The 26245-nt window shown below is 36.6% G+C and overlaps 2 protein-coding genes across 3 annotated transcripts in view; both read right to left on the minus strand.

The window, feature by feature from the left end:
• The window catches only part of LOC107563496 (lymphocyte antigen 75-like), a 31182-nt gene extending 30858 nt beyond the window's left edge, over positions 1–324 (minus strand). For both annotated transcript variants that reach the window (XM_016248398.1, XM_016248390.1), the window contains exon 1: positions 109–324. In XM_016248398.1, the coding sequence (XP_016103884.1) occupies positions 109–187 (79 nt within the window). In that variant the 5' untranslated portion in view covers positions 188–324. The remainder of the gene's footprint in view (positions 1–108) is intronic.
• A 495-nt stretch (positions 325–819) lies between these two features.
• pla2r1 (phospholipase A2 receptor 1) lies at positions 820–26245 on the minus strand. Its single transcript, XM_016250031.1, has 29 exons — positions 26232–26245; positions 25861–25937; positions 25091–25255; positions 24146–24259; positions 23815–23961; positions 21888–22076; positions 21626–21783; positions 21192–21302; positions 18629–18741; positions 17945–18114; positions 17260–17468; positions 16939–17084; positions 15239–15323; positions 14926–15058; positions 14656–14691; positions 14403–14563; positions 13809–13864; positions 13388–13485; positions 13175–13311; positions 10472–10589; positions 10276–10388; positions 10054–10189; positions 8359–8597; positions 8088–8274; positions 7868–7999; positions 7641–7763; positions 4107–4283; positions 3705–3740; positions 820–3412 (listed from the first exon to the last, which is right to left on the minus strand). The coding sequence occupies exons 1-29, from the start codon at positions 26243–26245 to the stop codon at positions 3195–3197; spliced, it is 3798 nt and encodes a 1265-aa protein (XP_016105517.1). The 3' UTR covers positions 820–3194.

Below are 26245 nucleotides of genomic sequence, written 5' to 3' on the forward strand. Positions count from 1 at the left end.
ATGCAGATATGGATTTGTTTAATCATTTGAGGGCTAATAGGCAAAAAATGGTGTAATGCTTGGCTGAAAGTCTCCCTCACCCACACCCACCCACCCACCCACCCACCCACACACCTAAATCAACTGCGCTTTCTCCGGAAAGTAGGAATATTATAGTGTAAAACAACTGCTGTGTGCTCCAATCCATTATCAAAACTGTAAACAACACCTCCTGACTGCAGTCATGTATTTTCAGACTAAGTTACATATGCTTGTGCAGGCCGGGTTTGTGCTCTCACGCTGTAAGCGGCAGAAAATCCCCCTCGGTGATGATGTTTGCCTCACTACTTCTGAATCATTTCTGTTTCTGTTTATTTCTACACGGATGGGCGGCTGTGGTTGGGAACTGCGCTTTCTCCGGAAAGTAGGAATATTATAGTGTAAAACAACTGCTGTGTGCTCCAATCCATTATCAAAACTGTAAACAACACCTCCTGACTGCAGTCATGTATTTTCAGACTAAGTTACATATGCTTGTGCAGGCCGAGTTTGTGCTCTCACGCTGTAAGCGGCAGAAAATCCCCCTCGGTGATGATGTTTGCCTCACTACTTCTGAATCATTTCTGTTTCTGTTTATTTCTACACGGATGGGCGGCTGTGGTTGGCCAGCTGTCACGCGCGTCGTAGCGCATAGCCACGCCCTATAATGCAGTGCAGTTGATCGTGACATTTTTTTTGTGTGTGGAGATACAGTCTATGGTGGAGAGTCAGTAAAGAGAGGTTTAAAATAATTAATATTCAATTATTTAATTTACTTTAATGTATTATTATTATGTAAGTGTGTTTGATTATAGAATCGCTGCGTATTTTCTCTGCTTAAAAGTCACGATCAGTTCGACTTATTTGACTAAAGATGGGTTTTACAGAGGTTTTAATCATTTATTTTAAATCGTGGATCAGGTGAAACATATTGAAAATACATTTGGCCACATTAAACTGATCAAGTGTTCTTGAAAAGAAGAGAAAAAAAACCTCACAAAACAAACAGTGACAATTATACCTTATACTGAAAAACTGCTAAACATTACCAAAAAGAGCAAAATGTAAACTGTGACACACAATAACACTATGCAGACCCTTTAAACACAATCATACATATGGAAAAACACACAAATCCACAGTTTTACAGTAATATAAAAGTTCAGAATTGAAAGAAGCTACTGTATTTTAGAATGTAACTGCTTATCAAAATGTATTACCAATACATGAAATCTGTTTCAGCAAAACAATGAAGCCTTGATTGTCTTGCAACATAGTTCTCCCTACCACAATCACACTCTTTACCACAACAGAATTACTAAATATACAAGGCGGTTTAATATGCATGGCTTATTAGGAAGTACAGAGGGGATTTCTGAAACTTGAATGTAGTCGTTGTGTGTGCCCTTATTCCCAAAAATGTAGAGAAACACTAGATGATTAAAAACAATGTTCTTCATTCACATGTTTGCAATAGAATAAATTCTTAAATGAAGCATTAATAATTTCCATTAGACAATGCTAAAAGACAGAGAAGCAAACACAGCTGCAATAAAGAGGAAGTTTTTTAACGTAGATTATTTTTTAAACCACGGAATAAGAATTTGAAGTGCATCTGTGGCCTTTATTACAACAACACGGCTCCTGTGATCTGGGAGCTGTGCAAAAGTAAGGTGCACATAAAGAACAAACATGTAATGCACACACACTTCTGATCAAACCAGTTTCATATTTCAAAGGAGAGAAAATAATACTAAAATAAGGTTGTAACACTGATAACACCACCAAAGGTGCAAGGTAAACGTTTACTCATGACCAAGCTGTTCTGCTTTGCTTTGGTGTGCAGTGGCTTATTTTGGATATGTGGACTCTTTTTGATAGTAGTTTATTGTTTTAATTAGAACAAACTACTTTTAAGAACAGGCATCCTGCTGAAGATTAATTATTTGAAGACTTCAAAAAAGCAGTTCGCCCTGGATAGAAGGATCATAGAGATCCAAAAGTTGCATTTTTGAATAGTTGCAAATGTTAAAAAGTAACACTTAAAAGTCAACAAGAAATGACACCCACAACCCCTTTTACTTTCGTAATGTGATGGATGTTTCGAAATGTTACCCATTATTAAAAGTGTCTGCTTCGTACAACAGTTTGCAGTCAATTGTGAATGACTCGTCCCCTCTTCACACACTGCCAGACAACCATTGGTTAAAATATAAGTGGCCTTGGTGATGTCATCAGAAAGGAAATTTGTTTCAGAAATGGAGCAAGTTGTTATATTTTGATAAAAGATTACAAAGATTTTTTTTTGTTTTTTGTTTAACAAGATCGTGCCCATTAAGACTAGGAATTCATTTGTTTTGTTATATCTCCTTTTCAAAATACTATTTGTAACTTTTAATGAGGATAAAAATACTGAGTGCACCTTTAAGAAAGTAAATAGGGTCAATTTTGATTTCATGTTGACTTTAAAGGCCTGTTCACAAAAAGACGAATGTTTGATGCTAAAAATTTGTGCGATAAACTGATGGAACTTTTTTTTACAGAGAGGAGTTCTAATCTCGTTGCCATCGCAGAGCAAAGAAAACTAGACAACCAATAAGAGTCACACTTTTGGTTATGTGCCCAAACATGCTGCCGTTACATAAAACTACGACTTGGTGGCATATTTTGATAAGTGACAATAAACAACAGAGGAACAATCTGGAACTAGCCTTTTTTCTTCTTCATGACAAGCGGGTGTCAGAAAATGAAATTGCAGTGTCATTCAAACTGTCCAATGTTTTTTTTTGTTTTACACATTTTCATGATATACATTTGTTTTAGTGTAAACAGGCCTCAACACCTTAACAATATTAAACCACACTCAACAAACAAGCCATTTGGCCCATTTTAACTTTTACATCCAAGAGGAATTCTGTTGTTGTCCTGAATATAAGACAAAGTGAAAAAGATCCACTTCTCACTTCATAAAGGATATCCCTTTCATAATGCGTTTAAATGGTCTGTCTTGGGGCTTTATAAGATCTGTATGTGCACAGTATCCTCCTATAGCTACAGTACGGACAGACAACTCGACTATCCTCATCATTCCTTCTGCAGTTTCCCTGACTGAATGAACACACTCTCACTCAAAACACAAATGGAAACATGCACCTATACGCTCACACAAACACATACTAGTCCCCTGCTTGTGTCTCTAGGTCTGGGAGTAAAACATTTTCATCTTGGTCGTTTCCTTGGGATCTTGTCTGTCTGTAATAGGCGCTGCCAAACGTTGGAAGCCTTAGGATGCACAGAGAGTTTCTCTTGTAAAGGAGCCACAATGATCCGATCACCACAGCAAACAGCACAATGGCCACCAACGCAGCTGCTGAGATCACACCTTGGTGTAGACCTGGAAAGAAACTTGCACGGTTGAGTTTCAGTACATGATGAAAGCTTTCAAGTTCAGCCCTTGTAAAATATTTTGTAACATGATTTCTTATCAGTTTTCAAATGACGCCTGACTACATTGTCACTGTAGACAAATTACAAAGTCTGCTGAGTACACTCAATTTTGAGGAACTGGGAGTAGTTCGCATTGGGAAAAAAGAGATGCATAAAAAGTTGCCAATTCCTCAAAAGTATGATTCACAACATTTTGTTTTGTTACTTGAAAAAATTATATTAAAAAAAAATATTCTAACCTTTCAATGGCTCCACTTCTACCTCTTTGATGGCACCTGTGATGCAAAGCAAAACATCTGAATAAAAATCCGAGCAACTACACGGCGGAAGTATTAACTGATCAAATGTTGTCCTCAGCCACGGCTCTCAAAACCACAGAAGAAAGTAAGTCATAAGACTGGGTGAGTAAGTGATGACCTTTGCATCTGTGTAAACTATTCCTCTAACAGATACTTTGTTTTGCCATTTGTGAGTCCGTGCACAAATGATACAGAACATTTACTGCAACAAAGAAATGTTGCCACTCTAAGGTCAACAGTGATTTTCTGGTATTGTTACCGCAGTAAATATCAGAGGATCGGGACTGTACTGAGCCTCCGCTGGTGGTTTGTGCTCATGAGGTTGAAAACCATGCCTTTTACCTGTTGAGGTTTTGCAGATAAAGCCCAGTTTCTCAGTGCAGTCGGCTAACTGCCACACAGCATCTGAAACCCGCATGGTCACACATGAATCAGCCCTCATGTCACCGGCATCTGGAGCTTTGGAACGCCAGTTAGTGTAATGGAGCGGTGAGCCATCCAGTCGAGTCAAAGCATCAGCTAAAATAAGCAGTTTGGTTAATTGTCTCAAACAACATCAATTTCATTTTTAACATACAACTTTTAATAAATATTGCATAACATAAATAAAATAATCAATATATTACATATATTATAAAGATAAAAAGACCGATAGATAGATAATATAAATAAAATAATATACTATATATATAGTATATAAAGAGAGAAGACGGTTAGATAGATAAATAGAGGTATACAGTGGGTATAGAAAAGAATCACCCTCTTTAAAATAATCACATTTTGTTGTTTTGCAGCATGAAATGAAGGCGGACACAGATTTTGTTTCATCCAGCTGTACTTACTTAGTGCAACGTATAACATCCAAGTGAAAGATATAACACCATGTCAGAAAAAAAAACCAGAATCACTGAGTTGGAAAAAGGATCACCCCCCTTCTGTCAGTATTTTGCTTTATAATTTTTTGCAGTATACACCTTTTGCTTTAATTACAGCCTTTAGTCTGTTGGGATTTGTCTCTGTCTCTAACTTTGCACTTCTAGATTTTGCAATATCTGCCCACTCTTCTTTGCAGAACTGCTCGTGTTCGGTTCAATTTGATGGTGACTGTTTGTGGACAGCAGTCTTCAAGTCATTCTACAGATTTTCAATGGGGTTTAAGTCTGGACTCTGGCTAGGTCATGCAAGGACATTCACTTTTTTCTGCTTCAACCACTGTGTGGTCAGTTTTGCTGTGTGCTTTGGGTCATTGTCATGTTGGAAGGTAAACCTTCTTCCCATTTAAAACTTTCTGGCAGAGGGCAGCAGATTTTCCTTAAGAATTTGACTGTTTTTTGCCCCATCCATTTTTCCTTCTATCCTGACAAATGCTCTGCTGCAGAGAAAACACCCCATAACAGGATATTACCACCGCCATGCTTTACTGTAGGAATGCTGTTATTTGGATGGTGAGCTGTATTGGATTATCGTTTGGTGTCGAGGCCAAATAATTCAATTTTAGTCTCATCTGCCTCAGAATCTTCGAGGTGAGTTTTGTCAAAGCTCAGTTGTGACTGCATGTGGCCTTTCTTGAGGAGTCTGTAATAGGCGCTATTACAATTTGTAATATTAATAATAACATGTGACAACAATAATTTGTAATATTGTTGTCACATGCACACAATACCCACTCTTTGTCATAAATTTCTGCAACTGCTTCAGAGTCGCTGCAGGCCTCTTGGTCGCCTCTCTGACCAGTTTCCTCCTGGCTCTTTCATCCAGTTTGGAGCGACGTCTTGATCCAGTGTCATACCAAATACCTTCCACTTCTTAATAATAGACTTCACTGTGCTTCTAGGCATTGATAAAGCCTTTGAAATTTTTTGTATCCATCTCCTGGCTTGTTCCTGTCCACAACTTTATCCCGGAGATCTTTTGACAGTGTCTTGCCACCCATAGTTGATTGTTTGCTTCAGTTGCACTATCAGGGACTGAAATGCTCCAGGAAAGCTCAGTTGAAAGTCAAATGGCTTTGTGTGCCATTAAGAAGGTGATTAGCTACACCTGATTGAGTTTACAAGTCATTTTTAGGAGGGGGGTGATCCTTTTTTCCAACTCAGTGATTCTGTTTTTTCCCCTCTTTTTTTTCTGATGCGTTTGTGCTATATCTTTTAATTGGATGTAAATACAGCTGGATAAAACAAAAACTGTGTCCATCTTCATTTCAGGCTGCAAACCAGAATCACTGAGTTGGAAAAAGGATCACCCCCCTTCTGTCAGTATTTTGCTTTATAATTTTTTGCAGTATACACCTTTTGCTTTAATTACAGCCTTTAGTCTGTTGGGATTTGTCTCTGTCTCTAACTTTGCACTTCTAGATTTTGCAATATCTGCCCACTCTTCTTTGCAGAACTGCTCGTGTTCGGTTCAATTTGATGGTGACTGTTTGTGGACAGCAGTCTTCAAGTCATTCTACAGATTTTCAATGGGGTTTAAGTCTGGACTCTGGCTAGGTCATGCAAGGACATTCACTTTTTTCTGCTTCAACCACTGTGTGGTCAGTTTTGCTGTGTGCTTTGGGTCATTGTCATGTTGGAAGGTAAACCTTCTTCCCATTTAAAACTTTCTGGCAGAGGGCAGCAGATTTTCCTTAAGAATTTGACTGTTTTTTGCCCCATCCATTTTTCCTTCTATCCTGACAAATGCTCTGCTGCAGAGAAAACACCCCATAACAGGATATTACCACCGCCATGCTTTACTGTAGGAATGCTGTTATTTGGATGGTGAGCTGTATTGGATTATCGTTTGGTGTCGAGGCCAAATAATTCAATTTTAGTCTCATCTGCCTCAGAATCTTCGAGGTGAGTTTTGTCAAAGCTCAGTTGTGACTGCATGTGGCCTTTCTTGAGGAGTCTGTAATAGGCGCTATTACAATTTGTAATATTAATAATAACATGTGACAACAATAATTTGTAATATTGTTGTCACATGCACACAATACCCACTCTTTGTCATAAATTTCTGCAACTGCTTCAGAGTCGCTGCAGGCCTCTTGGTCGCCTCTCTGACCAGTTTCCTCCTGGCTCTTTCATCCAGTTTGGAGCGACGTCTTGATCCAGTGTCATACCAAATACCTTCCACTTCTTAATAATAGACTTCACTGTGCTTCTAGGCATTGATAAAGCCTTTGAAATTTTTTGTATCCATCTCCTGGCTTGTTCCTGTCCACAACTTTATCCCGGAGATCTTTTGACAGTGTCTTGCCACCCATAGTTGATTGTTTGCTTCAGTTGCACTATCAGGGACTGAAATGCTCCAGGAAAGCTCAGTTGAAAGTCAAATGGCTTTGTGTGCCATTAAGAAGGTGATTAGCTACACCTGATTGAGTTTACAAGTCATTTTTAGGAGGGGGGTGATCCTTTTTTCCAACTCAGTGATTCTGTTTTTTCCCCTCTTTTTTTTCTGATGCGTTTGTGCTATATCTTTTAATTGGATGTAAATACAGCTGGATAAAACAAAAACTGTGTCCATCTTCATTTCAGGCTGCAAAGCAACAAAATGCGATTATTATACAGATGCATAAGGACATTTTAATTTTTCACATAAAACTTTAAATAAGTATAATATAAATAAAATATAAATATTATAAATAATATAAATATTCAAAATTAATTTAAATTTAAATATTTTTATATATTTTAATACAACTTCAAAATAAAGAATGTATATATGTATAAATATTAAATATAAAATAAAATAAAATATATAAACACTTTATATATACAGTACATATTTTTATATCTCATTTTCATTTTTCACATACAAGATTAAGTTAATATAATACAAATTATAATACCAATACATTTATAATATAAATGAATATCAGTTAAATGATCTTACTGTCAGTGTCATATAAGATTCCTAGCCACAAATTCTGAGGGCCCCGGTAATGAGGTGACATCTCTTTAAGGAAGAACCGGCTCTCCTCATCATCTTGAACTGTAAGAACATCTGAAAAATTTCCTGAGAAAGGAAATAATCTTGCTAAATTATACAAATATAACCAAAGATGATCAAAGCCACCACTAGGCGGAGCTCTCGATCCAAACTAATTTAAAGTACTGTACCCTTCTTTTTACAGTGACTTCTTGCTTCCTCCAGGGTCATCTTTAATATAACTGTTTCAAAATAATAGCAGCTCCCACGAAACTTCACCCAGGTCTCAGGACATACCACTTCATAGGAGAAAGCAATGCTTTCTGTGGGAGGACAAACAATGATATTAGTCAGTTTTCAACAATGTGCAATTGATAAAATGAATCCAAAGACAGAGAGCAATGGACTCACTCTGAGGAGGTATGTAGCATATCGCTCCTGATAACAACATATCACATTCAACGTCTTTCCACCGTCCGTTAACATCCATGGACATGCAGCCGCCATCTCCCATGGGCCCCTCTGGGTAATAATTAGACACTTCCCAGTAAGTGAAGGAAATCTCACTGCCATCAGACCACTGGTGAGAGATACCATCCTATGAAGGTACAGGGCGCACTTGTTTAATACACAAATATAACCCATCAAAATACATCCCAGTGTGATTTTAAAGCCTCCTTACATCTGTGCTGTACAAGCCGATCCAGTGTGGGGCTTCAAGCCTGTTGATCAGCACAGTGAGATAGGCCTGCTGAAACGGGTCTGTGATGCTCACAAGTGCCGCCCCCTTCTCCAAACATGTTTTCTGGGCCTGGTACCAGCTCAAATTGCCATGAATGATACGGTAACTGTGGTTCTTATACTCAGATGAGTCCAGAGAGGAAGCGGTATAATAGGATTGTGTAGGACGCTTGGTGATATCTGAGATAAAGTAGCCATGCACGGATATTAAACACTGATAAAAAGCTGATAATTATTTTCATGTTATGGACAATAACCAATAAAATTGTACATTATTTTGTTTAAATAAACTCAAAATCAATCATTTTCAAATGCTACAAGTGAATTTAAGCATCACAACATTATAATTTACAGTATGAAAAATAGATATTTATTTTGAGATTTGCTGAAGACTAAATGATTTGTTTTTTAAGGCAAGACACTACTTGTAAATAGAGTATAAATTTAACAGATATCACCATACTTTCCCCAGTTGATTGATTACATATACTGATGTCATATATTGACATATTAAAGGATTTTACAACGGGGATTTTGGATATCTCTTGTTATCACTCATATGAATATATGTTATGGAAACAAAATAGCCTAAAATCTAAAAATTGACCAGTGGGGGGTGGGGGGGGGGGGGGTTTTGCCTTAAAGGAATTGTTCCCCCAAAAATGAAAATTGAATATGTACCCACCCTCAGGCCTTCAAGCCTGTAGATGAGTTTGTTTCTTCATCAGAACAGATTTGGAGAACATCAGTTGCTCACCAGTGGATCATTTGCAGTGAATGGGCGCCGTCAGAATGAGAGTCCAAACAGCTGATAAAAACATCACAATAATCCATAAATAATCCACACGACTCTAGTCCATCAATTAGCATCTTGTGAAGTGAAAAGATGCATTGTATGCTTTGTATGTTCATTTATGGACTAGAGTTCTGTGGATTACTGTTTTTTAAGGCAAGACACTACTTGTAAATAGAGTATAAATTTAACAGATATCACCATACTTTCCCCAGTTGATTGATTACATATACTGATGTCATATATTGACATATTAAAGGGTTTGCCTTAAAGGAATTGTTCCCCCAAAAATGAAAATTGAATATGTACCCACCCTCAGGCCTTCAAAGATGTAGATGAGTTTGTTTCTTCATCAGAACAGATTTGGAGAACATCAGTTGCTCACCAGTGGATCATTTGCAGTGAATGGGCGCCGTCAGAATGAGAGTCCAAACAGCTGATAAAAACATCACAATAATCCATAAATAATCCACACGACTCTAGTCCATCAATTAGCATCTTGTGAAGTGAAAAGATGCATTGTATGCTTTGTATGTTCATTTATGGACTAGAGTTCTGTGGATTACTTGTGGATCATTGTGATGTTTTTGTCAGCATTCTGACGGCACCCATTCACTGCAGAGGATCCATTGGTGAGCAACTCATGTAATGCTTAATTTCTCCAAATGTTCAGATGAAGAAACAACCTCATCTACATCTTGGATGCCCTGAGTAAATTGTCAGTGATAGATAAAGACAAAGGCAATATAAATGTAGAAATAAGAGGAAATGTATATCCGCAATTAAATATGCCACAATGCCAATGAATTAAAAACATTTCTAATATTGTTAAAGTCAGCTTACCTTGCGGCTTCTGGCAGACAAAGCCATAGACTCTCTCAGTACAGACGTCATCCTGCCATAGCCCTGTCACCCGGAAGTTGTGACTGTTGGACAGGTAAGTACAATGAGGTTCTTCAGGAGATCTATAATTAGACATCTGCAGACATACACACAGAAAAACATTTAAAAATAGTGTTGAAATCAAATTACATTTCAAATATATTAAATCCTGAGTCTTTATACCTCCCAGTTATTATAGCTGAGTGGCTTCCCATTGCTCCATTTAGAGGAAAAACGACCCCGTGCACCAATCCAAACCCCCGCTGACCAGCCATTAAGCAGCATGACGATGTAAGCTTCAACCAAAAGGTAAAAACCACAAAAATGTCAATACAAAACAACATCAGAAACTCTAATATAATGAAGATGTGATATTTACCTTGTTCAATTTCGTCCTCTATGGACACCAGAGATCCCTGATAGGATGAGCAGATGGATTGAGCATCCCGCCAGGTTTTCCCATCTTCCGGATGGGTTGGGAGATGCAGAAATAGACACTGGCAACCAATCACAAACAAGCAATTCTCAATGATACAATAAAACCCAAGAACCTAAAATAGTAAATAAAAAAAGATCATATCTTGAGCAAATGAATAGAAACACAGTCTATAATAATTCTGGTGTGCTATTAATATTAATTCATCATTTAATGAATTGTAATTCATTAGTGAGAAAAAGCATGAGCCTACATTATTAGCAGTTAATTGTTCAAATGTTTTTACTTGAAAACTATTGTGAAACATGTCCAGAATTTTTTCCGCTTCATATTTTTTCTCATGATTAATGAGAAAAATGACTGAATTCTATTATGTTCTGTATAACTTTCCTGCAAAACATTTTATTTATACAATAATATATTTAAGAAATATTTACATTTATATACAAGTGGAGATCAAAATTAGAGAACAACCTACAATTTTCTAAATTTCAAGGTCACTGCTTAGTCCTATTTGAACTTATCCTAACAGGAGTAGAAGGGCAGCTTTTTAAGCATATTTCATAAATTAATTGTATTCTGAAGCACAGTATAAAAAACTTAAATGAAATATTTGAAAAACAACTCTGATCAAAATTAGAGAACCCTTACAGATAACTCAAAGTTATTGGTGTTAATCTGGTACCTGGTGCTAATTTCCTTAATTACATGACAAACCCTATTTAACTGGCAGCATTCCTCGAATTTTCACTGAGATTGCAAGATGGCGGGCCTCTCTAAGGGGACGAAGGTGAAAGGGATGACCCTTTCAGTCACTGCACGAGAAGTTGGTCATTCTAAATTTGTGATTTCTTGAATATTGCAGCTTTACAGTGACACTAATTCATTCAAGTCACCCAAAAAGGCTAGTCGTCCACATAAGACAAATCCACGAGAAGACAGGATAATGCGGAGACTCTCAATGGGGAATCGGTTCAACACTGCAGCTGGAATTGCTTGCCAGTTCAGCAATGAACAGGGTAAGGATCTGTCTCGGCACGTTTAAGAGAAATCGGACTGAAAGCACACTCTGCAGTGACTAAGCCCTCTCATCAGCAGAAAGAATCAAAAGGCTAGACTAACCTTTGCTGAGGAGCATGTTGTGTGGATAGAGGAGAACTGGTCCAAAGTTCACTTTAGTGATGAGAGCAAGTTTAATTTTCTTGGGTCTGAGAAACATTATGTTCAGCTGGGGAAAAACTGGGGAAAGACTGAACCCCGAGTGTGTAAAGTCAGTGAAAGGTGGAGGAGGAAGTGTCAAGCTTTGGGGGATGCTTTCTGCAGCAAGAGTTGGGCCTCTTAGGCTATGTTCACACTTGGTGTCTTTTTTGACAAGAAAAAGTTGACAAGGGCGTTTTTTTGTGAAAAAAAAAACCACAATTACAAATAGCAGCCGAGGGCGTCTTTTGTTGCTATAGCATCAGCTGCAACAGTAGCCTAGCGCTGTGTGGTGCAAAAATTTTGAGAAAGAGGAAATTGGCTCTTGCGTTGGCTTTTGAAGTTAACGGGGAAGAGAATGTCGGTTTACAACAACGTTTGGGGGTGCACGACATTATACGGGGAAGGAACCAGTATGGTGCTTACAACAATTTAGTCCAGGAGCTCCGGTTGGATGATGCGGCATATTTTAGACTAAACATTAAAACATTATTATTATACTAAATATTTTGTGCTCATATCATATAACTCCGAAACTAGTACGATCAGTTTATCTACCGGCACCTTCTCCGTTTTTTCTTGTTCATGTTGTTATGGAAATAACAGGTCTCGCTACTCGCTTGTCATTGGTCAGCTGCCAAAAAAGCGCTTGACGTAGGGCGTTTTTTTTTTTCAGAAAAGTTACAGTTTTTTTCAACTTGAAAAGACACTCTGAGCTGCAGAAAAAGACGGCGGCGATGGTGTTTAAAAAAGCGCTCAGGATTTTTTTGAAAACGGTTTACTCCAAAGGATTATAATGTAAAACAGACGGTGGCAGCTTCAAAAAAAGACGCCAAGTGTGAACATGCCCTTACACAGCTACATGGCAGAGTGAATGAAAATGTTTATTCGAACCTCCTTCTACAAGCATCTCCCAATCAGCCTGCAATTTTCACGCAAGGCAATGCTCCCTGTCACACTGCAAATTCCTGACAGCTGTAACCCTCCAAAATTTTTGTTGTAACCTTCTTTCGTGCTACAGTGGTTACTGTTCTCTAATTTTGATCACTGTGTTTTCCACAAAATGCTTTGGTTATATTGTAAAACATGTTAGTAGAATAACAGCTAATATTCCTTAAATTTTGAGTGATGAAAATTAACAATATTTCAGAAAAAAATCTAGTATTTATAGATTATTCTCTCATTTTGATCTCCACTGTATACACTATATTCATATTTATATATGATTTATATTATATATAAATATAAATATATATTACATTTATTTCTTAAATATATACATGTATCTGTGTGTATTTATATATACATATAAATTTACACAGTACACACACATATATTATGTAAACACAAACTTTTATTTTGGATGTGATTAATCGATTTGACAGCCCTAAAAACTATACAATACTTAAAATGATCTCAAAACAAAGAAACATATATAAATAAATAAACCTTGTGTCCATAGTAGAACCAGTTTTCTGGGCAGCGGCCGACATAGTGAGGCTCGCGTGGATCCTCCACTAAAGACACCGTTCTGCGCTTGCACACGTAACCATGTCGATCTTTACAGCTTCCTGCTGACCACTGACCTGCACAACGTTGTTGATAAGCTGTGTTTGAGTATACTGGATAATGGTACTTGTGTGTGCTTAAGTGATTGTTTACCAGATTGAGACGACATCTGGATGCAGTTTTGGCCAGGCTTTCGGTAAAATCGACCATTTTCCCAGTTCTCATAATCCAAAGCGGATCCATCAGTCCAACTGCAGAAAGCAAACACATAAAACACACACAAATCCCAAAATGAAGCTTCATATTGTACGTTCCTCTTGTGCTCCTTTTTCTTTCTTAAAGGTGAAGTGTGTGATTTCTGTAATATTTGTTGACCAAATGCAATTGCAAAAATACTGTTTATTTTGAACTTAAATAAATAAGAATCATAAGAATTATTCAAAAAATATTTTCGGCCTTTATCTTTCACTTATTATATACAACTTTATTAATGAATAAATAAATAAATGAAAAGTCAACTTTTTTTCTAATTATACTGTAAAAGAGACTCATCATGGTAGTCAAAGAAAGGCACCTGAGACCATTGTGATCACTGTTAGCAGACAAACCAATCCACCAATATTCAGAGACCTACAACAAAGACACAAATAAATATGCTCTATTATATAGAAACATGTAAATATTATATTCTGCCATATGTATTTATGTATATACATACACACAACTGTTCAGAAATTTAAGGTTGGTAAGATCTCTTATGCTCACCATGGCTGCATTTATTTAATCAAAAATTAAATGTTGTGAACAGTATTAAAATTTCCAACAACCGTTTTCTTATTTAATATATTTTAAAATGTAATTCCTGTGATGCAAAGCTGACTTTTCAGCATCACTACTCCAGTTTTCAGCGTCACATGATCCTTCAGAAATCATTCTGATATCCTGATTTGCTGCTTTATTATTATCAATGTTGAAATCAGTTGTGTTCCTTAATATTTTTGTTTTTCAAAAATTCAAAAAAGTTCAAAAGAACAGAATTTATGAACTTTTTAAATATTATACATCTCATTACTGTCACTTTTGATCAATTTAATGCATCCTTGCTGAATAAAAGTGCGCAGACTTGAATGGTAGTGTACATAAATACATAAATAAATGCATATAAAACCTTGATCATGTGTTCTCTGATGAAGTCCAGTTCCTCTCTAGAGTGAACAGAGAGCAGATCAGCACCCATCATCTTACAGGCAAAGGAGACGGACCCCCAGGGAAACGGCTTACTGGCAAAGTAATATTCAGCTCCACGGAAAAACACCCACGGCTCTTGTTCTGCACCATAAACACAAACAAGTGTCATCATCATCAACATCATAAGTGAAGATAAGCCTCTAGTCTATAGTATTTAGCTAAATTGTACTTACGGTCGCTGTACCAGTATGGCTTGACCAACTCCACACCTAAGGAAACCAAAAATCAAATACCTACATTTCAACAAATCTTGTTGTTTTGCCCCAACAAACAGACTTACACAATTCATACAACATAACTACATCTAATTAAAAAAAACACAATTAAATAAAAATATTCCTTGAAACCAGTGTGGAAATGTAGGAATGTCTAAGCTGGTCTTTTCAGCAAGTTGAAAATGAATGTTCCATTACATGCTATATCCATACAGCCAAAACACATACCTCTAGGGACCTTGCAAATCCATTCATATTTGGAGTCGCATGAGTGAGGCGTGAGAGTGTTTGTGAGGTCACTGTACACAGCACACATGCGAGAGTCCACTTCATTCATATCCTCAATGAATGATGTCACCACCTGCAGAATAGCATCATGACAATACTTTAACAAGCTGATGAACATGTTCTTTCATGACTATCTCATGTCTTCTCTATTTTACATGTAGATAATATATTCAAGCATATCCAAAACATCTGACTCTCTGCTTTCTCTTTTCCAGGCCTTTTTGTTTGTTTCTCTTTTTCTATGAATTTTTACCGGTGTGCCATCGGACCACTCCCAGGCTCCATCAGACCAAGGGTTTCTCTTAGTAAAGCCCACCCAAAACCAGCGCCCCTCTGTACTGAAAACATACAAGAAGGAAAAGGCAGGGGAGAGAAAAAATAAATACATTAACATTAATTAATAATCTTAAAATTGAAATTAAATTAATTATACTTGTTAATTACTTCATTATTATTAGGCTATTATTATTATTTAAATTTTTTCTTCCAATTTTTACAAATATATACAGATATACAGTGGGGTCCAAAAGTCACTTGTCAGCTTATTTAGTTTGGTTAGTTTATTTGACCTAGAAACATTACCAGTTAAATATTTATTTATTTTGCATAGTAACTTTTTAAAAACGTCTGAAAAATTCTTTCTGATTTACCTTCCAGGTTTAAACTACATTTTGAATTCCAGGTTTTCAATGTGGTCTCAGACTTGTGAACCTTAGTGTAGACTGTAGAAAATTCCAAAACAAAAGTTCCCGTTCAGGTTGGTCTATCGACATTGTGTAATCGCTAGTTTAATCGCTAGTTAATAGTAATCGCTAGTAGCTAGTAGGAGCCGATTGTTTAAAAAAATGGCCGTCACCATCTTGGCAGCACATTACCGTGTGTCACTCCCGGATAATCGAAAATAGGCAAAGAGGCGGGAGCTGGTTGCTGAAACCACGCCCACCTAGCTCGACGGTAGTGACAGCAGCGGCAATCCACCTGTCACTCAAGTGGCCACGCCCTTAATTATGCAGGACTTTGAGGCTTAATACAATTTAAACGGATGAGTTGTAAAAAAATTCACCCCCCTCACAAGGTTTTCAATGTGGTCTCAGACTTGTGAACCTTAGTGTAGACTGTAGAAAATTCCAAAACAAAAGTTCCCGTTCAGGTTGGTCTATCGACATTAAGTAATCGCTAGTTTAATCGCTAGTTAATAGTAATCGCTGTGTAATCGCTAGTAGCTAGTAGGAGCCGATTGTTTAAAAAAATGGCCGTCACCATCTTGGCAGCACATTACCATGTGTCACTCCCGGATAATCGAAAATGGGCAAAGAGGCGGGAGCTGGTTGCTGAAACCACGCCCACCTAGCTCGACGGTAGTGACAGCAGCGGCAATCCACCTGTCACTCAAGTGGCCACGCCCTTAATTATGCAGGACTTTGAGGCTTAATACAATTTAAACGGATGAGTTGTAAAAAAATTCACCCCCCTCACAGTTATCATGAAGGGCAAAATTAGCTATACAGACCAAAACCACTTGTAAACATATTTTTTTAGCCAGCCTCTAGTGGCCAGTCGATGAATTGCAATTTTAGTCACTTCCATGTTGGTTTCAGGAGAGAGACGGGGAGGTTGCCACTTGGTTGGGAGAGATTATCGGCATCGGTATCGGCAGATATCATTTGGAATAATCATCTATCGGTATCGGCTGAGAAATTTCATATTAGTGCATCTCTAAAAAATAGGAAAAAATGTATGATGGTTTCCACAAAATAAACATATTGTATAAAAAAGTTATTTTAAATTGTAATAATATTTCACAATATTACTGTGTTACTGTTTTTTTGACCAAATAAATGCAACCTTGGTGAGCATAAGAGACTTCTTTCAAAAGCAAAAAAAATCTTACCGACCAGTAGTGAACAGTAGTGTATAAGCCCCCACTTGTGGTGGGAAAACGTGTAAACCAACCTTTGGAACATTATGTAGAGGAGCTTTTTGACAAAAGCCTGATCTTCATAGTGATGGAAACTGGCCAGATCAGCACCCAAAGCCCGGCAGAAGAACTGAGCCTCAGTCCAGGTGCGATGCATCAGGATCTTCTCACTGTGATAGACCTAAACAACAACCAAACAAACAAACATTCAGAACATGATCCAACAGACATGAACGGCAGGAACAGACTGAATAATAATTCATCAATGGGTAAAATATATCAAATTCAAAACAAGATTATGAGTGCGTACAGTGACTCTCAATAATGGGTATATGATTATATACTCTCTGTACTACCTTGTAACAGTGAGACAGGCCTTTGAGGCTCTCCCATCCTGTCGGACATTGTGCATTCATATCTATGTGTGGCACAGGCATCAGGGTGTCATGGTTACCACTAACTTCCTGTTTGCACACAGCCAGGGCCTTAAAGGTATGACAATTTTTCACCTCCCAGTGACCTAGAGCCTGACCTCCAGACATCACCACACACCCTCCTCCAATCACTGCAGACAGAGGGAGAGAGATGATTCATTAAATGAAGAGCTTTCAGTCTGCTTGCGCCTGCTAGCCCAGGTTTATGGTGGTAAGTGTTTTAAAGGGATAGTTCACCCAAAAATGAAAAACCTGTCATCATTTACTCACCCTCAAGTGGTTCCAAACCTGTATACATTTATTTATTCTGTTAAACACAAAAGAAGATATTCTGAAGAATGTTGGTAACCAAACAATTGCTGGTAGCCACTGACTTCCATACACTCTAAAAAATGCTGGGTTATATTTAACCCAGCATTTTTTAAAGTGTGGTATTTTTTTCACAGTGTGGAACTCAATAGCTACCAGAAACTGTTTGCTTACCAACATTCTTCAGAATAATTTCTTTTGTAAAGAAAGTAAATTACACAGGTTTGGAACAACTTAAGGGTGAGAAAATGATGACATAATATTCATTTTTGGGTGAACTATCCCTTTAAGGACTTACCTGGCTGGTGTCGGTTCCAGTTGGTGTAGGTGAGGGGTGCCGACGAGCCATTCTGAGTCAGCCAGCGGTACTCGCCAGTTCTGTTCTGGTCCTGCAGAGCTGTCCAGTAGAATCGGGACTGAGAGCCTCCCATTTCACTGATCAGGCTATTTAGAAAGGTCTGCTCAAACCTGCCGAAGAGAAACCACACACTCCGATCATGTGACACTGAAGACTGGAGATGATCATGTTGCATCACAGGAATAAATTACATTTTAAAACATATGAAAATTGAAAACAGTTCTTTTAAATTGCAATAATATTTCCCAGTATTACAGTTTTTACTGTATTTTTAAGAAAGAGCATGAGAGACTTCTTACTTTTGAAAGGTAGTGTATACTAGGTGGTTTCATATTTCATGTTTTATTATTCAGTTACCATACTATTGCATTCAATTACCAAACTAGTTACAGTTGTATAATTGATGCTTTGTATTTTTTTTTGGTTCTAATGCTGCCACAGCACAAGAAACAAGCATGTAAGCAAGCACATGCAGTCAGACTGAGCTTTGCCAAAACGCTCCTTGAAGATTCTGAGGCAGATGAGACTAAACACCAAACGATATGTCTGGCTGTCAACATTCACAGTTCACTGCTTTCTCTGATTAATACCAACAAAACTTCATTCTGGCGTTTTTTGACATACCTGCTTTCTACAGTAACAAGAGGAGATCTGCAGTAATATCCTTTCACTGCATCCTCAAACGTCTGCTCCTGATCTGTGATTTTATAACACCAGTTGTCCTTCCTTCTCCAGCCCTGCATATACACACAACACAATGAAAACAAATGCTGCAAGTCTTTATCTGATATGCAGATACATTATTAATGTAAAAGGACGAAGACTTGAAAGAAAAAATATTACCATGCTGAAACAGATAAACCAGCTTTTCCTCAAAAAATCAGATTGTTATGGTTTGTAATGTGTAGTATAGGATTTATATGTCATATTTAGTGTGCACTACAAAGTAAGCAGTGTACAGGAATGAGTAATTAGTGTAGTGTATCATATTTCTCTAAAATATTAAACCAAATACTTCTACCATATTTTCCGTAATATACTTTCACTGTTTTTTTTTAATCATTTGAAACGTGCTGCCACTTAAAGCATATTCCAAAGAGCAATTAACTTCAAGCACACAAAACATGCTCAAAGCGCACACAGTTGCATTCGTGCTGAATTAGAGCAGTATGTGATCCCAAGTTTATTTATATAGCACATTTCCCGCATGATGCCGGTAGTTCTAGTTTTGCTTAAATCAATTTGTTTAGTCTTGGCATTTATCATAAATGTTGTACATAATGAACGCCTCTGGAATTTCTATTGGTTTAATACCTCTTTTTCAATTCCAGTTCTGTTCTGGATACAGTTACATTTAAAGGATTTGTGGAGTGAGGGCAACTATTTTTACTGTGTTTGTAATGTTTGTAAACATTTCATTTTACTTAAGATTTATTTTTATTTACATTATTTCTGAATGTAGTAATAAATGCAACTTATCTGTGTTTTTTCTCTCTCAAAAATGCAGTTTTGACACTTATAGTCAGGTATGATTTAGTCACTCATAGTAAATAGTGCATAGTTCATTGTATAAGCAGGCAATTTGGGATGCAGCTTTAGCTGTAATTCTCTAGTGGCATCTGGCTGTTTTCACACCTGCCCTCAATTAACCCTGAGTTCAATGGCTTTACTTCGGTGTTCTTCATATAACCTAGACCAGACTGAAACAAGCATTTTAACAGCTACAAACTGACAAAATCAGGTAGCCAACTCAACTTTAATCAAGATTTTAGGTTAAAAGGAAAGTGCATGTATTTAAAATCTTCACCATTTACACACTTTTGCCTTCAGTACAATATAAAACCATTTCAGCAGAAGTAAACGGTTGTCCTTTGCATACAGTACAAGCTGAGTAAGTGTGGGTGTGCCACATACATGACCGTGCACTAGCACGTGTGCATCTCTGAAAAGTACCCTTTCTATGTTTGGCAATAAACGTCACGTTTGTCCTTCTCGCAGCCGACTTTTTTCAAAGCCAGTAAAAGCAGGAACAGAGCGACAGAGCAGATCTGAATCAGTCCGTTGTTCTCGGGACATGACCTGCTCTCACCCTCGCTGACGGCCGCTCCATCCTTCAGACACACGGCCTGCTGCCCTCCTCACCCCCACACAAAGCCCATCTCAAGCACAACCAATCAGAAATGCAGGGAAAAAGAGAGTGCCGTAATGAGACGGGAAAAAGCAGTTTGGTACTGTTTTAAGACCTCCACTGAATCACTGCATTTTATTCATATGTTTCTCACGCCATGTATTTTGAATGACATGGAAAATGTGTGTTTTCAACTGTACTGGGGAACTTTCATTTTTTGTTCTTGCTGCGCTTTTATTTTGACATTTGAACTTCAATCATATTAGTGTGGTGATGTTTACTTTATTCTACATAATAGCAGGTCACTTTATCAATTAATCATGCAACAAATAAATAAATAAATACAAATAAACAGGAAAAAATTAATGATGGGGGACAAATAAACCAGCAGATAATGCTGGACAAACTATTCCAAAATATAGCTAGTTAAGTTTCTATTAGCTAAGCTAATAAATTCAATTGTAGGTAAATATTCCACTTTATTCATCGCTTTTTCTCTTTTATAACGTGAACTGAATTAACTGTTTGAATGATTCAGAGTGAATCACTAACCAATTCAGGTTATTTTTGCTAACCTCTATGGTAAATTAATCACTAAAAAGAACCGACTCATATATTTTTTATATTTAGTTTTTGTGTTTATAATTAAACATAGATTTAATGTATTATTATTTATATTTATTTGAGTAATTTTAGAAAAAATTAAACTTAAAGGTATTTATTTTGGTAAGTTGCCATAAATACAAATAATGTATTTATATTTTATTTCAGCTTTATTTCAATTGCCATAAATTATTTTTAATAGTTATAGTTTTAGTTAACAATAACACTGATCGACATCAATAGCTCTGATTCTAAACAGCCTACAGAAAATATCAGACACATGAAAAATGTGTCACTGTTGCATTTGCTACCAAATCATAAGCAAAAATGACTTTATGATCTTTAAAATTCATTTTGTTACTTTCTTTATTTTAATTCAAAAAGACTGCCATTGGATTTATAATTTCATTTCTCCTCACCGAAATGTATCATGTGTGTGTTGAAGTACGCTCTCACCTCTGAACATCCTTCATCCCATTCTCCAGTAGGATGCTGGGGAACAAGGCCCCTTGCCTTACAGATTGCTGCATGCTGCTCTTCGCAATCTTCAAACTGCCATCTACCTTCCTAAAACACACTCACAATTAATCCCTCATCAAGTACAGAGGAAAGTTCAAAAAGGTCAGATCTGTCATGTGACCTGGTGGATGCCTAGACCGCTGGTTTACTGCTGTGACTAACGGGTGACTGTGCATCTGATTACCCAGGATAAAGCTTTCATGCAGCGACTGTCTCTGAAATCAGATCTAAACGTTTTCAACTTGCACACAGCTGCTGTCTGATTTATGGGGTGATTCTGGACATGTGCTTGCTTTCTGACCACATACTGTATGCTCGGTCTATGACTAATGCCCTGTGACATTAATCTGATCTCCGACCTCTGATCTCACCTTCCAGTCCGCGGTAACGCAGATTTGTTTGTCGCCATGGCAGTGGGAAGGCTCCTGAGAGTACCAGGATGTGAATGTGACGGGAGAGCCGTCAGACCACTGGACTGTTGAAAGTTTGGCCTCCTTATGCAAGCCGATCCACACCTTAGAGTTGGATCCTGAAATAACCAATAACATATTGTTATCACTGTAACTTCAGTAAATTACACTATAATGTGAAAAACTATTCTTTCATTTCACTTTAGTATAAAATCCAGCCAACCATTGGAGAGCAGTTTCAGTAGTAGTTCCTGTTGGGAGAGGGAGTGGATGCTGACCAGTTCTGCCTCCAGAGCTTTGCATGCACTAGAAGAGCTGTCCCAGCTCGACTTCTCCTCCACGCACCGGTAACAAAACCCATTGTGGTCCAACCAACCATCAGGACAAATCGTCTCCTTATATTGCCAGTCATCTTGTATACAAATAGACAGAAAGAAGATTTAAAAATTATTTTTAAAAGTAAATACTGCAGTTCAGACTGCTGTTTAAGTTTGAGGTTGTTTAAGATGGCCTCAGTTCTTTCCATAAGTCCTGGAAAGCTTTCTTAGATCACATTAAAGATTTACTCTGTTCTCCTATCCCAGTGCTGATATGCTGTAACTGACTCCCAACAACACCTAACGGGAAGACGGAAGATACATATTGAAGAGAGGAATGTTTCTTTCTTTGTTTGTTTATAATTTTTCTCATGTAGAATTTTTTCCTCTTTTTACTAATATTTTAATTTATTTGTATTATTTTCTTTCTTCCTTCCCTTTATATACATGGTGTGGGTAACTGGTTAAAATAAAATAAAATAAAATAAAATAAAATAAAATAAAATAAAATAAAATAAAATAAAATAAAATAAAATAAAATAAAATAAAATAAAATAAAATAAAATAAAATAAAATAAAATAAAATAAAATAAAATAAAATAAAATAAAATAAAATAAAATAAAATAAAATAAAATAAAATAAAATAAAATAAAATAAAATAAAATAAAATAAAATAAAATAAAATAAAATAAAATAAAAAATAAAATACAATACAATATAATATAATATAATATAATACATTATATTATATTAGTGGGAGGGTTGGTTAAACTGAGACAATCTGTAATTGTTTTTACTTTTCATTGAATGTACCCTTTTGTATTTATCTGGTTAAATACCAATACAAAGATTATAAGTTATTATTTGATGAATATATAAAGTTTAAGAGAAGCAGTTAAAAAAAAGTGTAACTTTTTAAATGCATTTACTGTCACTTCTGATCAATTTAATGCATCCTAGCTGAACAAAAGTGTTAGTTTTTTATGAAATTTGGGGAATGAATGAATGAATAAAAAATAGGGCTGCACCAATAATACATTTCTGTCCAGTACTGAAAAATCAGTAATTATTTTCTGGTTATAAATAAATTGCTGATCTCAAAATTCTATAGTATTTTGTCTAAAAAGAAATAAAACGATTTATTTTATGATATAGTAACGGAAATAAAGTGTTTGAATGAAAGTCCTTAGCATTATGTGAATCGCTCTTGAAGAAGTAGAAATTCTAAAAGGTTCTGACCAGACCCAATTTAAATATTTTTTTAATCAAAAACTATTGGTTCTATATTTAAAAATATATTTAAAAATAGGCATTGATTTCAATCAAGCCAACTTTATAGTATCAAGCCAATCCTAGTCTTCTTATATTGTTGCTGATGACCCCGGCCATTTCTATATTTACACACACCCTGTGAGAATCTGTGTGTTTGTGTGTTTTTGATAGCCAGGGCCAGGAGTTCAAACTCTAGATGGGACACAGCTGTTGTGCATTTGAGCAAAACTCAGGACATGCCCACATTCTTCTCTTTCAAACCAATCACTGTCAATGCTGACCATCATGGAAACAATTGTCACTAGTCTGTATCTGACAGCGGACTCATTCCAGCGCTGGAAAATGACACACGTTTTACGTAATACTGGCTGTTTTATGCTGGGGCTGAAGCTTAAACTAGACCAGACTCGAGAAAACCAGGTGAATGGAGAGTCTGGGAAAAGTCAGACATGTTAGAGGAAATGACAAAGAGCTATTAGAAACGGTTGGATGGACAGACAAAAAAGCTGGATTAATGAAAGGGAAAAATGAATGACCAGTCAGATCACTCATCTCTTTACCAAGCGGCTCGGCATTCCGGTTGTGTTTGGTGGTTTTCTTGCAGATGTAAGGCAAAGCTGACTCACAGGACAGACTCTGCCAGGAACCCAGCGTGGAGTTAAACACCCCACACTGCTGGTTCTCCTGCACCGGCGTGGAGGTCAGATCTGGACAGGAAGAGATGAACAAACAGTGAATAGGGTATTTAAAGGAAATACATACTCACCCTCAAGTTGTTCCAAACTTGATTTCTAACTTCTGTTAAACAAAAAAACTTTAATAATATCCCTTTAATAGGTAATACTGTCCATGAAGAACAACTCTTCTGCCTAATAACATAAGCCAAAGTACCTGCGGTATAACTGACAAGAGCCAAAGGAGATCCATCAGACCACTGCCATCCCCCGTGTTGACTGAGATGGTTTAATCCAATCCAGACCATCACACCCATATCTAAGAGTCTTCCTGGTGGAGCACAACAACAACAGTGACACATCAATGAAATACGTCCATGAAACCATGTCTATGTAAATTCATGACTTTCTAAAACATCCAGGTCATAAATTGTTCAAACAAACTCTTTAGTAACAATCCCTGGACTACATAAAAAGAAACAACAAGATACTATTAAGTATCTACTACATACTACATACTATTAAGGTCTAACAAGACAAACAAAAGCACCATAAAAGGTGTCCATATAACTATTAAATGTATCTTATAGTTTCAGAAGATTGGGTATATAGTAGTGACATGGACTACTTTTTGATACTTTTTGAGAGCTAGACAGTATAACTAACCATATACACTGAAATAATTCTGTTTTTAAACCAACGCTACATTATATATATATATATATATATATATATATATATATATGCAGCCTTGGCGAGCATAAGAGGCTTCTATCAAAAAACATGTAAAAGTCTTAATTATTCCAAACTTTTGACCGGAAGTGTAATTTCTAATATCCTTCGACGGAAAACAGAAGCTTGACCATTTAGCCAAAGATTTTCTTTTGTGTATCACAGAAAAAAAAAAGAAAATTCACAGTTACAGTGACAAAGAGGTAAGTGAATTTTAAGTGCATTTATTTATTAACTGGCAACAGCTTCACCAGTGAGACCATGCTCATGAGATCATCTCCAGTAGCTAAATTTAGCTGGCAAACACAACGGCAATGCTGGTTATCTAGTTATACCAGCACCAAACCAGCATTAGCAACATGTCAGCAAAGAAACACAAAGAAATGATATCAAAAGATCTTTTAGTGCAAATATTTGAGCGTGTGTATACCTATGATATAGCTCTGTTCACTGGACTGTGTGATGGACAGAAGACTCCCACCCTGTGCTTGACAGGAAGTAAGAGCTTGACTCCAGGTGAGGATGGAGTACAAGTTAAACTGATAACAGGCATTCAGCTCTGGATGGCTCTCCCAGAATTCATTGCAGTCTGACACTGGAGAGAACACACATAGACAGGATCTGTTTGATTCCTTTAGTTAGATAGTATATACTCAATATACAGTACACTACTGTTCAAAAGTTTGAGATGTGTTTTTTTTAATGCTTGTGAACATGTTAATGTGAACATGTTTTTGAATGTTTTTTTTTAAAAACAGTAATATTGTCAAATATTATAAAAATTTAAAACAACTGCTTTCTATGTTAATGTACTTTAAAATGTAATTTATTTCTGTGATGCAAAGCTGAAGTTTCAGCATCATTACTCCAGTCTTCAGTGTCACATGATCCTTCAGAAATCATTCTAATATGCTGATGCTCAAGAAATATTTCTTATTATTATCACTGTTGAAAAGAGTTGTACTGGATTTGTGTGTGTGTGTGTGTGTGTGTGGAAATGGTAATACATTTTTCCAAATTTTTTGATTAATAGAATAGAAAAAAACAGCATTTGTTTAAAATAGAAATCTTCTGTAAATGTCTTTACTGTCACTTTTGATCAACTTCAGCCCTTGCTGAACAGAACTACATAAAATCCACAAACTTTTGAACGGTAGTGTACAGAAAAGTATATTTCAATTACTTAATATGTGGTTTTACCTGGATTAGGGCAGAAGCCCCATTTCTCATCTTGATCATAGCGGTTAGTGGTGGCACACCAGAGGTGACGGTCCTCTCTGCCCTCATATATAAATATTAAAACCTACACTATATTCAGCCAAGGTTACCTATATAATGAAGGTAGATGTTAACTGAAAAGTTGAACTGTTATTTACAAAGGGTTATATGTTCAATTATACTGGGGCAAGTTGTCACATCATTAATTTATCGCTAGGGTGGCCAGACTAATAATTTAACATCTTTATCTGTTGTTTCCTGTCAGTTCTGCAGTTTCATCAGTTGGTCTATGTCATAACTGTTTAACCATTTACATTTAGCTGAGGAGGCAGATTTCATTGTGACAAACATACTCAGTCTGTGTCAT

Source organism: Sinocyclocheilus grahami, unplaced genomic scaffold (genome assembly GCF_001515645.1).
Source record: "Sinocyclocheilus grahami isolate Dianchi unplaced genomic scaffold, SAMN03320097.WGS_v1.1 scaffold25.1, whole genome shotgun sequence".
NCBI lineage: Eukaryota > Metazoa > Chordata > Actinopteri > Cypriniformes > Cyprinidae > Sinocyclocheilus > Sinocyclocheilus grahami.